Source organism: Gopherus flavomarginatus, chromosome 3, assembly GCF_025201925.1.
Source record: "Gopherus flavomarginatus isolate rGopFla2 chromosome 3, rGopFla2.mat.asm, whole genome shotgun sequence".
Taxonomy (NCBI): domain Eukaryota; kingdom Metazoa; phylum Chordata; order Testudines; family Testudinidae; genus Gopherus; species Gopherus flavomarginatus.
In genome coordinates this window covers 168,372,065-168,385,724 of record NC_066619.1, presented here as the reverse complement: position 1 = coordinate 168,385,724, position 13,660 = coordinate 168,372,065, and the positions used below count along the sequence as shown (strand labels likewise).

The 13,660-nt window shown below is 41.3% G+C and overlaps 1 protein-coding gene across 2 annotated transcripts in view; it reads left to right on the top strand.

Annotated features, from left to right (window-relative positions):
• Positions 1-11,420, top strand: part of STPG2 (sperm tail PG-rich repeat containing 2) — a 446,863-nt gene extending 435,443 nt beyond the window's left edge. The window contains exons 13-14 of one of the 2 annotated variants that reach the window (XM_050944043.1): positions 190-267; positions 11,361-11,420. In XM_050944043.1, coding sequence (XP_050800000.1) covers positions 190-267; positions 11,361-11,390 — 108 coding nt within the window. In that variant the 3' untranslated portion in view covers positions 11,391-11,420. Of the gene's footprint in view, positions 1-189; positions 268-6,812; positions 6,865-11,360 lie in introns of those variants that run through there. The other variant, XM_050944044.1, reaches the window with a different exon arrangement.
• The last annotated feature ends 2,240 nt before the right edge of the window (positions 11,421-13,660 follow it).

Genomic DNA, 13,660 nt, shown 5'->3' with positions numbered 1-13,660 from the left:
GAGCAGTACTTTAGGATATTAAAGTCTTGATAACTGACTGAAATGTTTTCTTTAAACAAACATACCTTCAACAGTCACTGTGTGGCAAACATAAACAGAAGTTGCAGAAATAACCTTTTGCAGCATAAATGGTTAGTGGCCACATGAATGCCAATGTACAGCCTGTGCAAAGTGCTCTTTGTTTTTCAGGGTTGCCTGTGCCAACGAATGGTGAGGATGCAGGAGCTTACCTGGAGACATGCGCCTGGAACTGACCTCTCTGCAGCTGTGAGTAACAGTGGGGTATCAGCAAGTCAACAAGGTGGGGCGTGTATAAGCATAGGCCTTGAGACAATAATTTTATCTGATAATCTTTGCTGGGCTCTTCAGAGCCTGCTTCAATCTCCACTGGCTTCCTTCCTTCTCAAAGGGGTCATTAACCCACTTCTATAAGAAGACAGTATTTGCCATGCTGTATTAGACCCTTGGTTCATTACGTCCAGAGTCCTGCCTTCCACAGTGACCAGAGCCCATAATTCACCTGGCCGATTGTGGAGGACTCTACACAGAGGAAGGAAATCCTTCCTGACCTCAGCAGAGATTAACTAACACAGATCAGCATGGAATCTGAATACTCTTAATGGCAGATTTTGTTACTGCTCATAAAGATATCCAGCCCTTTTAAAATTCCAGATCCAGTGTTTGACTCTAACTGGCCCAGTTCATTTCCTTCAGTGGATAGGAACAGCAGATTATACTACCCAACCTATTAACTGTGGTACGAACAGCACAGAATCCACTGTTTGCTCAGAAGGTCACTTTAGCGAATTGCCTAAAAGAGACCAAACTCTAATGGAACTAGATCTGTGTGAGAAAAAGAATCAGACAAGATTTCTGTATGTGCATGCAAACTGTATTTGTTGGAACAAATTTGATAATTAGGAGCTTTAAATACTCGGAGACAGTGAGATCCAGATTTTCAAGGATACTTAGGTTCCTTAAGATGCAAGGTACCTAGTGGGAATTACAAAAGTGCCTAAGTGAGTTAGATGCCTAACTCCCATTGACCTCACACCTGACTTTTTACAAGCACAAAATCATAGATGCTGTGATAAATTAGGGGGGGCGGGAGGTAGCTTCCTCTTATGGACCCAACCAGCCAGTTAGCCATAAAACCCCTCTAAGTAGTTGTTCTCTACTTGCTTTACCTGTAAAGGGTTAAAAAGTCTCCCTGCATAGGTAAAAGGAAGGGAGTGGACGCCTCACCAAAAGAGCCAATGGGAAGGCTAGACGTTTTTAAAATTGGGGAAAAGCTTCCCCTTTGTCTTCTTGTTCTTGGGGAGAAGCAGAGACAGGGCTGGAAATACACTGTAAGAAGCTTGGGGCTAGGTATGAAAAATCATCTGAATCATACCTAGAAATTACTCACTTGAAACCCCCAGATATGTAAGTAGAACAGGAAATGTCTAGGAAGACGCATTAGGTTTATTTATTTTTATTTCTTTATGGCTTGTGGACTCCTCTGTGCTAATCCCAAATGCTTTTGTTTTGCTTGTAACCTTTAAGATGGACCTCAAGAAGGTTATTCTTGATGCCTAATTCCTGTCAGTGGTTTTTTTTAATTTAGCAATAGCCTGAGTTTTCAAATGTATTTTCTTTCTTTTCTTTTTAATGAAATTTATCTTTTCTAAGAACAGGATTGGATTTTGTTTCCTAAGAGGTTTGTGCCTATTATGTTTAATTAGCTGGTGGCAACAGCTGATTTCCTTTGTTTTCTTTCTCAGCTTTTCCCCAGAAGGTGGGGGGTGAAAGGGTTTGAGGGTACTGCACAGGAAGGAATTCCCAAGTGCACCTTCCTGGGTTCTAAAAGGGTTTTTTGCACTTGGATGGCAGCAGCATCGACCCATCCAAGGTCAGAGAAAAGCTGTAACTTTGGGAGTTTAATGCAAGCTTGGAGTGACCACTATTAAGTTTTAGAATCCTTGCGGGCCCCGCCTTCTGCACTCGAAGTGCCAGAGTGGGGAAACTGCCTTGACAGATGCCGAAAAGAAAGCAAAGAAAAACATATGGTAATAACTTTAATTCAAATGTGAGGGTCTGGGTTATGCCCCTTAGAAAATGTGACTGTGTGTACTTTATATCAGTGGTTCTCAAACTTGGGCTGCAGCTTGTTCAGAGAAAGCCCCTGGCGGGCCAGGTCAGTTTATTTATCTGCCGTGTCCATAGGTTTGGCCAATCACAGCTCCCACTGGCCACTGTTCGCCGCTTCAGGCCAATGGGGGCTGCAGGAAGTGGTGCAGCCCAAGGGATGTGCTGTCCGCCTTTCCTGCAGCCCCCATTCGCCTGTAGCGGCGAACCATGGCCAGTGGGAGCCGCGATCGGCCGAACCTGCGGACGCAGCAGGTAAACAAACCAGTCCAGCCCGCCAGGGGCTTTCCCTGAACAAGCTGTGGCCCAGGTTTGAGAACCATTGCTTTACGTCATTGGAAAGTCATAGTTTAGAAAGTATTCATAAGGCTCAGTAAATAATCTTGAAGCACGTGTGGTGAGGTTTACTTCTCAAACCAGAGATACAAGAAACAAATATTGAAATGTAATTTCAAATGATTTTCCAAAAATACACCCATGGTATTTTCTGGTGTCTCTTTCTTTGTATGTGTGAGAATGCTCGTTTACATGCACCGTTGCTTTACATATGCAAATGTGGAGTTTGCACACACACATTGATTTTACTCCCAAATTTTCAGATGCAATTGCAAGGCCATTGGAAAAAAGTAGTCTAGAATCTCATTCCAATCACATTCTGGAGGGACAATAGGATCCAGGTGAGAGATAGAGCCCCCATTTTCTGACTGATGTTAAAGACAATGGGACTATTCACAGAATAAGGTACTACTTGGTGTGAGTAAGGAGATCAGGATCTGGCCTTTAATTTATTATTTTTCCTTCTGAGCCTCAAGGAAGCAGTTGGTGAACAATGAGCAGCTTATAGAGTGGGAGGCCTGGCAGACTAGAATTGGGAGGTCATTCCATGCATAAGAGGCAGTGCAGCAGAAGGCACAAAGTCAGGGGATGTGAAAGCTGGTATTGTTGGTGGAGGCAAGGGAGTGTGTGTGACCATGATGGAAGATGAGCTCTCAGATGTGGGCTGGTGCTGACTTGTGTGCAGGACTTTGAGGGGGATGAACTTGAGCATGACAGGATGGGCAAGAGGAAGCCCTTGGGCAGTTCGAAGAGAGGGGAGTAATGTGACCTGATACATGGGCAAAGAAGATAATTTTGTCCGTGGCGTTTGGCACTGTGAGTTCTATGGCTAGGAGGGAGGCCTGATTGGAGGAGGTTGCAGGACTCAAAGGAGGAGATAAGGTTAGGACAAACACCTCAGCAGTCACAATGGAGATAGAGGGTGGGATTGTTTTTTAAATGGTGTTAAAAAAGAATTTGGAAGATTTTGGCCACACACCCAAACCAGGGCTGCTTGACACACTGCTTGCTGCTGTGAGCTCCATGTAAAGGACTGCACACAAGAAGTCATTTGCAGAGCACAACAGCAATTATATAGGTCCTACAAACCGCGGGAACTGTGCCTCATATTCTTCAGTGCCATCTACTGGTACCTTATCTATTAAGTGTTTACATATATGCAGGCATTTCTTTTTTGATAGCGTACTCCTATAACACTTGCTCTGCTTCACACATGGGAATGTTCCTCTGAGGAACCCTCTGCTCCCTGTTCGGATCAAGTTTTTCAGGTCAAATGGGGAGCAACAATAATCAGCGTTGTGGTGGGAGAGGAGGGTATGCCCCATGTTCTCAGCAGGGTCCAGGCGAGTAGAAAGGAGGAAGAGCAGGGATGGATAAGCAGTGCTTATGTCATATGGTGATTGTCACTAGATGAAGACAGGAGATGAAGGGGAGAGAAAGAGGAGGGACAAAAAGAGAATCCAGATTTCCCTCAGACTTCTGTCTAGAACATGGTCGTTTTATGTCTGTTCTAATAAGGGTGGCTTTGCCCATGTTTGGGGAGTCATGAAAGGCTCCTGGGGGAGCCACAAGTGTTTGGAAAAAAATGTTAATGGATTATGCCCATTTGGGTGTTTTTTTTTTCTAATTAAGAGAATACTAAACAAGGTTTACAGATCACTTGCATTTTATCTCTGGGTTTGTGTCTGATGTGCTGGTGGGGCCTTGGGCAGAGAGATTTCTTGCTGGGGGCAGCAAGAGCACTAGCCGATAGGGAAAAGAGGCTGTGAGATAGGTCTGTCTTATCTTTATAATGGAATGTTTTTTACTAAATGCTGAGCTGGCATGTAGCGAATGTTCGCCTGAAGAAGATGATGATTTTGATAAAGCTAAGCAGACAAGGAAGAAAAGTAGTCTAAATGAGGATAGTTAAATTACATTTGGATTTGTTGTCTCTTGATATTACTGCAGAAAGTCCACCACTACAACGTGGTGTTTGTTTCCAAGTGTTAGTAAATGAAAGTATGAGGCCTGGAAAAGTGCGGATCTATGTAGATACCGGACACCTGGAATCTGTAAAACAAAGCTGCAATTGTTCCCTTTGGAAACAAAAAAGAATTAAACAGCCAAATGTCCTGTCTAAAGAAGCAACTTTTCCTCAAAAAGATTTAGAAGCCCCTTGTGACCATTTGAATTGAAAATATAAACAAGCACACACCATTGGCAAGACCCTTGTACTTCTAGCAGCAACAAACACATAGAATTGTGACTGGGAAACAAGCAGCCAGGGAACTGAAAACCATTCCTATGCCATATAATGCCCACCATTGATGCACTAATGACCTTGCAGACAATGGTCAGGACTAGTTCATAGAACAAGTTAAGAACAGTCAATATTTTGTACTGCATATTGATGAGTCTATAGATGTAGCCAACACGGCTCAGCTTGTGTGTGGAGTGAGATTTGTCAAAGCAAGAGCAGAAGGACTTTTATGTCAGAGGTCCATCCTGCTCACTGAAATCTTAGACTGGGTCTGAACTTGCCCACAATCCGTATTGCCAAATCAGAGTTTTAAAAACTTGGACTAGATTGGCTTGGTTCAGATTATATACTTAAACATACTACATGTAGTTGAATAAAACCACAAACCTGTTCAAATTCCAGTATCCCTCTTGAATCTAGTGTCCTGAATTCTTGGATCTAGCGTCCTGAGTGAGTAAAGAATATAGTATTTGGTTGTGGGGAGCCACCAAGTTTTAAAATATCTATAAGGGATCCACGTTACTAAAAAGTTTGGGAACCATGGGCCTAAAGGGGGATAGTGCCCTTCTATTAGGTCTATAAGAGCTCCGTGTAGAGATTGCTGTTAATGTGGAAAGCACTCTTGCCCTGATCGGTGTCCAATAATTACGTTTCTAGGATGTGGCATGCTGGATTAGTGTTCCATCTAGGCCAGTGTCCAGTCACAATGGCCAATATCTAATGCTGCAGAGCAAGGCAAAAGAATGCAATTAGAGGCAAACTTTCAGCTCTGTGCCCAGCATGAGTTGCTGGGGTGGCCAGTGGAGTGATGCCCCCGCACCGGACTATGAAGTAGCTGCTGAGCTGTTCTGCAACTTCTACATAGCCCTGAGGATACAGTAGTCTCTGTGGCTCTAATTATGTCTGCCATGTGTTTATGTAGATGAGAGAGGATCGGAGGAGTCATGGTAGTAGAACGTCTGACTGCATTTTACACCCTGTATCCTGGTAGGAAGGGAGCTGATGTGGAATGGTGTGCCTCACCCCTGAGCTCTACTTCATGCAGTAGAATGCCTGCTATGGGATCTTCTGAAGCCAGAAACAAGTGTAGTGACAAGAATACATGTTAACTCTTGCTTCTGTTAGCCCTCCAGAGGCACCAGAACTTTGTGGTGGGGTGGGTGAGCTAGACCCTTTTCTGTCTCATGCTCTAAGTTCCATTGGTAGATTCTATGTTGCTGGTGCTGATGCCTGAGTCAGAAGGACAAGGAGCCCAGCTTTCCTCTCAAATCCCCAGTGGAGTTTACAGTAGTAGCAGTTAGAAAAACCATCTGCCAAACAAACTGGGTCTGAAGTGTCTGAAAGGCAGTAATCACGGAAACCCATGATGCCATTCAGCTAGAGGTCACTTTTCAGAGTTAGAACTTCATTTTCATAGAGAGGTGCCTCATTGTGTCATAAATGGGGCAAATTGTGCAATATCTGCACCAGGAGGTAAAGATCCTTAACTCTAATTGTTGATCAGTTTGTGTCCTGAAGCATGAGGATTAATCTGACGGTCCTTGTAATTTGATGCCCAGTTTCGAACATAAATTGGAGATGGACGAGCGGGACACAATGTACCCTTCTTTGCTCATGAATTTGGTTTTCTCTGCACAGTTTCTAACCCCAATTGTGCTGCATCAAACAGGAGAACAAATGATGATACTCTAGCAATCGGCAATTCCTGTGGAGGTGTGTACCATCCACGGAGGCCTATTACCAGGGAGTAAGCTCCCCTGCTCATTTTTCTGTCTGCAAGTTTGGCCAATTGAGTGTGAAAAGTTGCTCTGATCCCCCTCCGGGATGTGTAGCTATAGTGACCAGTGTATCGTGCTGACTGCTTTACAGTTCATTCTGTGCCACTGGAAACTCTGAGTCAATGGCACTTTTAAAATTTCTGTTTCAGTGATGGGCCAGAAAAGAGCATGACGCCCCAGATGATACAAAAGCATTCTTCCACTGCTGCTCCTTGATATACCATTCGCTGTCAGATAAATGCTATAATAAATCACATTTTCTTTTTGTTACACTTCTGGTGTCAGTGTGCAGCACACTCCATGGATCTGGCTCTATTATTTTATTTCAGTGAAAGACTGTGAATATGCTCCAGTCGGCTTATCTGATTGTTTGTTCTGCTCAACTAAGCAAACCAGGCAAGTGTGCTTTAACTAAATTATTTGCTGCAACTCCATGCTGCCATCTTTCTGGTAGAGGCTACTCCGTCTGTTTGATTTTATTTTTCCCCTCTTTCTTATATTTTGTTCTCATTCATTGATCATTAAAAAAAAATTCTAAGCAAAAAAATAAAAAAGTTGCATAAAACTTTTTATGAGCAAGAATCTGGATGCCAAGCCACACTCAAAGCGTGGTGTTTCTTGATTTAGGGACAATATACTATGGCAAGCAGTATCCCTCACCTTGAGGAGCTTTGCACTCAGATTTATTGTATTGAAAGATTACAAGTTCTAAACACACTTTCATGTAAAATGTCATTTAATTTCCCTAGTTTTAAAGAACTGGAAATCTGAAGTTACTGAATTTCAGTTTGTAATTAGGAACAATTGAACAGTTCTCTGACTTCATTCATTTAAAACTCAGCTGCAGGCAGACAAGATTCCTGTGGGTAGATTTATTGGAAAGGAAAACTATATGGTGATATGCCCCTCCTACTGGGAAGAAGAGGAGACCAACTCAAACTCACTACGGGTATTCAAGGACATTCACTGTATTTGGCTTCCCTTGGTCACCGGCTTGCTCTGAAATACTAGAAATCTCTGGTTGCTCTTTGCTACCTGGAGATGTTTTCGTAAAGGGGTCTCCATCATATCTAAGATAGTGCCTGTGTTTAAAAAAGAAAACGGAGTATTAGTTTCTTTTCCTGAAAAGTGGAGTTTAGAGTTAAGTACTTCTGACAAGTAAGAAAGAATGCTTCTCTTTAATGAGACAGGACATGCATCCAATGGGTTATGAGTTGGGGAAAACTTGTAGGACATTTTTGGCAACATTTTCTGCAATTTTGTTTGTCTTGGTGCCGCACTTCCACAGCAGAATTTCATGGTTTTTTTCACAGTAGTTTGTAAAAAGCAAGCAACTGCAAGAGCAAAGAATGTGAAGTGATTAAATGTCAGTTTTTATAGTGAAAACAATGTCCAGTGGAGGGCACGTGGGCCTTGTTTCAAAACTGAACTTCACTACAAAGACCTTTTTTTGGTCTGTAAAGTGCCTGTGGATGGGAGGAAAAAATCCCACTTGGAGAAGAAAATGCCATTGTTTTAAAATATTAAGCTCTCAGCTGCAAGGGCTGAGAGGAAGCCAGCTAAGAGGAGAACAGCTTCCAGGAGACATAGATGTGAGGATCCGCCTAGGGAAGAAGAGTGAACCCATCCTACAGTTCTCTGCTGGTCCCCAAATGTTGGATCAGATAGCATAGGAGACCTTCCAGGAGAGTCATCCACTCTGTATAACTTGTAGCTGGAGGTGGTTGGAGGGGGAGGAAACAGAAGATGTTCTGTGCAGTGGGGTGTGGCAGAAATGTAGATTGCCTTCCTGGGTAGACTTACCTTGCTGCAGGTTAAACCCATTAGTTCTTGTCCTACCTTCAGCAGACATGGAAATTGATCCCCGTCCTCTTTATAACAGCCTTTAACATGTTCAAGGCTATCAGTGCCCCCTCAGTCTTCTTTTTTGAGGACCTCCAGTTTTTTTAATGTGTCCTCATAGGCCAGGTTTTCTAAACCTTTTACAGATTTTGTTGCTCTCCTCTGGACCTTCTACAATTTGTCCACATCTTCCCTAAAGTGTGGTGCCCAGACTTGGAAACAATACTCCAGGTGAGGCTCACTAGTACCTAGTAGAACAGGACAATTACCTCTTGTGTCTTACATATGACACTTCTGTTAATACATCCCAGAATATTAGCCTTTTTCATAACTGCATCACATTGTTGACTGATATTCAATCCATGATCCACTATAAACTCCAGATCCTTTTCAGCAGAACTGCTGCCTAGCCAGTTATTCCTCATTTTGTAGATATGCATTTGATTTTTCCTTCCTAAGTGAAGTATTTTGCACTTGTCTTTACTGAATTTCATTTTATTGTTTTCAGACCAATTATTCCAATTTGTCAAGGTTGTTTTGAATTCTAGTTCTGTCCTCCAGAGTGGGCTTGACACCCCTCCCAGTTTGCTGTCATTTGCAAATTTTATAAGCATTATCTCCGCCCTAAACGATGCCGTGAAACACTAAGTAGAGAATGTGACAAGCTGTTTATGGCTCATGTTAATATAATTGTAGTGGGTGATAGGACAGCTCCTTATATAATCTAAGTTGAATTAGTAACTTGGGAAAAAATGATTTTCAGGCCAATTTACTCTGTAACTAATAAATATTGTTTGACACCTACAATTCACTTTTATTTCAAGATAAAAGTATGGTCATCTGTGTGGAATAGGTTTTCTTTCTGTTTGTACAATACTCCTGGGCCCTGGTTTTCCAGTCAGGTAAATCCTATTGAAGTCTGTGGGTATTAGTTGTATTTATAATGGAAGAACAAAGCACTGGGTGTCAACTTTTCAATGAGTTAATTAAACATTAGAGCCTATTTAGGTCACAAACTCAAATATTTGCCCATTTTCTAAGGAAACATCATCTATGCCCGTAAACGTGAGATCAACATTTAAACTGAGAAGAAGATTGAGAAGTGACTGGATTAAGAGGTATATAAATGCCTTCTTGGGGAGAAAATAAGGAGTACTAAAGGACTCTTCCATCCAAAAGAGAAAGGCTTTGTCATGATGTCTGGAGCATCCACGACCGTGAGCAAGCTGTCAGGAAACAGGACATGAACCCCAAACGTGTTGTGTGTTCTATACTTATGTTTGCCAACCAAGTAACAAGTCTGAAATCCTCAGGCAATATAACAACCTTAATAGGGAGCCACAGACAGCCTTGTTGGACACTCCAATCTATCTTGTCTCCCAGGCATGCCTCTCTCTGTTGATAGATAGTCCCTTGAACGAAAAAAATCACAATATTCAAATTACTCCCAGTCCCAAGGGACCAGCCACTTTTACCCCAGGTCAATTGCACCTTAGATCTCTCACAACACTTGTAGCCAGTCCTGTAAAAAAAACTATCTAAAGGTTTATTGACTAAGAAAAAGAAATGAGAGTTATTTATAAGATTAAAGTGGATAAACATATACACAAATGAATTTCAAAAGATAATAGAAACTTCTATAATATACAAACTCTGTGTCCTTTAGGGCTAACCCAAGCTAAACAGCTGAGGATCCTTTGCTTATGCTTAGAAATCTTTGCCCCACAGCGTTCAAGCAGGAAGTGACTATCTATTTCTCCCTAGCAGGCATTTTTATTCCCTTCCCCAGCATTCATGCTGTGGTGGGTTGAGGGCTTATGCACATACCCTCTTCATGGGTATGGGTGAAGCAATCAACAAAGCCTTTTGTTCACAATGTCTTGTCTGATGTCTGTAGACCTTCTTTTGTTGGGGCTGAGAACACCTTTTGTGGTAAACTAGCATTTCATACTTGGTCATGCTTCTCCCTTGGCTATGCAGGATTTACAAACAAAAGGAAGTATTTCTTTACACAATGCTTAGTCAACCTGTGGAACTGTTTGCCAGTGGATGTTGTGAAGGCCAAGACTATAACAGGGTTCAAAAAAGAACTAGATAAGTTCATGGAGGATAGGTCCATCAATGGCTATTAGCCAGGATGGGTGGGATGGTGTCCCTAGCCTCTGTTTCCCAGAAGCTGGGAATGGGTGACGGGGGGGGGGGAGGTGGAGCACTTGATGATTACCTGTTCTGTTCATTCCCTCTGAAGCATCTGGTATTGGTCACTGTCAGAAGAGAGGATACTGGGTAGATGGACCATTACTCTGACCCATATGGCTGTTCTTACGTTCTTAGGTACAGTCTTAAGCAAACATTTGTATAGTCACAGAGCAAACATTTAATCATTGCCTTATAACATGGGATACAGATATTATAAGTAGGATTAACACTTTGCAGCATCCTATGAGCATTCCATAAAGTCTAAACACTAAAGACATCTTATAACTCTAACATCCTGTTTTAACAATACTAACGCACCGGTGAGCCAGATTGGTTTCCAGCTATGCATTTTTCAGTATTCAGTGAGGCCTGAGGCCTGGGCAAAAGCTGGCATCGAGTCTGCCAATGACACAGGCATAACAAGAACCAATAGCTGGAAATTGAAGCCAGCCAAATTCACATTAGAAATAAGGCACTTTTATTATTATTTATTATTATTATTAATGGAGAGGGTGATTTACAATTGGAACAAACCAGCAAGGGAAGTGATGGATTCTCCATCTGGTGTGGTCTTGAAGTGAAGACTAGATGTCATTCTGAAAGGTATTTTTTAGCCAAAGACAAATTACTGGGCTCAGTGCAGGGGTAACTGGATGAAATTCTGTGGTCTATATTATACAGGAGGCCAGAATAGATTACCTAATGGTCCCTTCTGACCTTAACAAATGTATGAATTATATGGCACCAATTGACCAGTTCACCCAGTAGCACTACTTTGCTTTTTACAACTGTTTAAGAAAATCATTAACAATCTTTTATTTCTGTGTCCGTTACAGCTCCTCCAGATTTACCATGTCTATAGATGACGGTGTCAACTGCACAGAGACAAAACTGAGCCTCTGAGAAAGTAAAATAATTTGATATATGATATCATAATAAATATAGAAGAGAACATAAATATAAAATGGATAAAATTTACTAGGTGAGTATAAGGTTTCAACTTTTATTCTTCCTCATTATATCATTACAATTCTATCCAGCTGTTCATTCTTTTAAAGTTGGTTAAAGTGCTGCATGTAAAGCTTTATGGACCGGATACCTTACAAATATAGTACATAATTATCTACGAGCTATATTCAGAATATGGCAAAACTGAATCACTGTCACTCATGCCTTGGAACTAAAAGGTCATATTTATGTTTGCTTGAGTTTACCTCATCATGAACAGATGATTTTGTAAAAACACAGTACAAAAATATTTAGTGAAATTCACAGAGCATTGAAAAACCAAATGTCTCTGATCAGCAATCTCTCTCTCTTGGACACACACATATATATATTCCCCCCCCCTCCGTGAGCTTTATTTTTTGTCACTTCCTGCATAATTTGGGTGACACATAAGGACTCATCCAAATTATTCCTTCCAGGTAAAGTCAAGTTATTGGAATGTGCCTTCGCTCCCAGTGGCAGTAGATTTACTTAGATTGGAAGCTCTTTGGGTCAAGGACCATCTCTTTGTCCTGTGATTGTATGTTGTTCAGCACAATGGGGGCCCTCCATGACTGGGGCTCCTAGGCACTATTGCATTACAAATTTATTATTAATTAGTATTATTAGTTATTTACTTATTTACACCCTTCAGTGTTCACAGATGCTGACTTATGCCACAAGGTGTTGCTCGTTATATAAAAATATATTGTAAACCTTCATGTTCCACTAACGAGAATCTGTATAGCCCTGTGGACATGACCCAAATCTCAGTGAAGCCCATGGGACTCTTGTTTGACTTCAGTGGGTTTTGGATCAGGCTCTGTAAAAGCAGTGTGGAGTAATCTATGTAATTTTAAGTAAGCGCTCAAGGAGATTTTGGTACAATACCTCTCTGTATACCTCTTAGGCCTGGCAAACTACTTAGCAGCATAGGAAAATAGTAACAATGGCTGGGTAATTTTTATTTGTAGTAGAATTTTACAAATAAATTCCATTTTACTCTACCTAAAATATCACAGAAAGCAGAATAGTTAATGAACAGTCACATAATCGTGAAGGAGGTAAAGAATCTTCTGTTGTTATTTTGCAATTTAATAAGAGTATTCTCTTCAGGTTTTCCTCCAAAAGCTTGCTTCACCATTCTCCCCTTTGAGGTCTCAGTGGCATTCAGGTCCTGAGATCAGTTTTCTATATTTTACAGAAATGGAAACATTTCCTTGTTCTTGATCAAAACAGATTTGTGCTATTAGCAATTATGGTTAATACATTTCAGGCACCAAAATTGTGTAAAAAAAAAACCCGAAAAAAGAAATATTGCAAAATTTGCTGGCTGAGTATAATTTTTCACATAACTTCAGGAGCAGCCACAATGGCAAGAAGCAAAAACTTATTTCAAGCCCTTTATCTTGGAAGGGAGGAACTGTGATTTAAGGGTTATAGTATGGGACTGAGAGTCAGGCAATCTGGGCATTTTACCAGGACAGACACTGTCCTGTTTTGTGACACAAGGCAAGTCTTTTAGGATAAAACTTACCTCTGTGCTGAAAGCAGCATGGGGCTTTGCACATGAATCTACTTAAGCGATTCATAGGCCTTGTACTGGCTGTCTACCCAGGAGTACATTTCACCCTTAATCTCAATGTCCTTCAGTTTCCCCCTCTATGCTAATGCTTACTATCTCACAGGGGTATTCTGAAACTTATATAATTAATGGGTGAAATTCTCAGTGTTGCACATTGGTATCATTCCACTAGAGTGAATGGAAATATGCTGATTTACACTAGCTGAGGATCTGGCCCATTGTTTGTAAAGCATTGTGTTGGCTTCAGAGGAACAACACTGTTGGCCAGATTTGCAAATAGATCCAGCACACAAGTTCATTTTAAATGGGAGCTCACCTCTTTTGAAAATGTGATCTATGTAAGTACAAGGTATTATGATGATGATGATTTTTATTATTTTGTTTTATCTGTAAGGACCCACTAGCTCTGAATGATTGCTCCACATGTCTGCATGCAAAAGATGGTGTGATTACTTAATATTTACAGCAGCAGAGGAATTCATTAGGAGATTATAGTGCAAGACATAATGAGCTAAATGATAGAATGATTCTGATATTGAAAAGGTTAGGACATAGTTTGGGCAA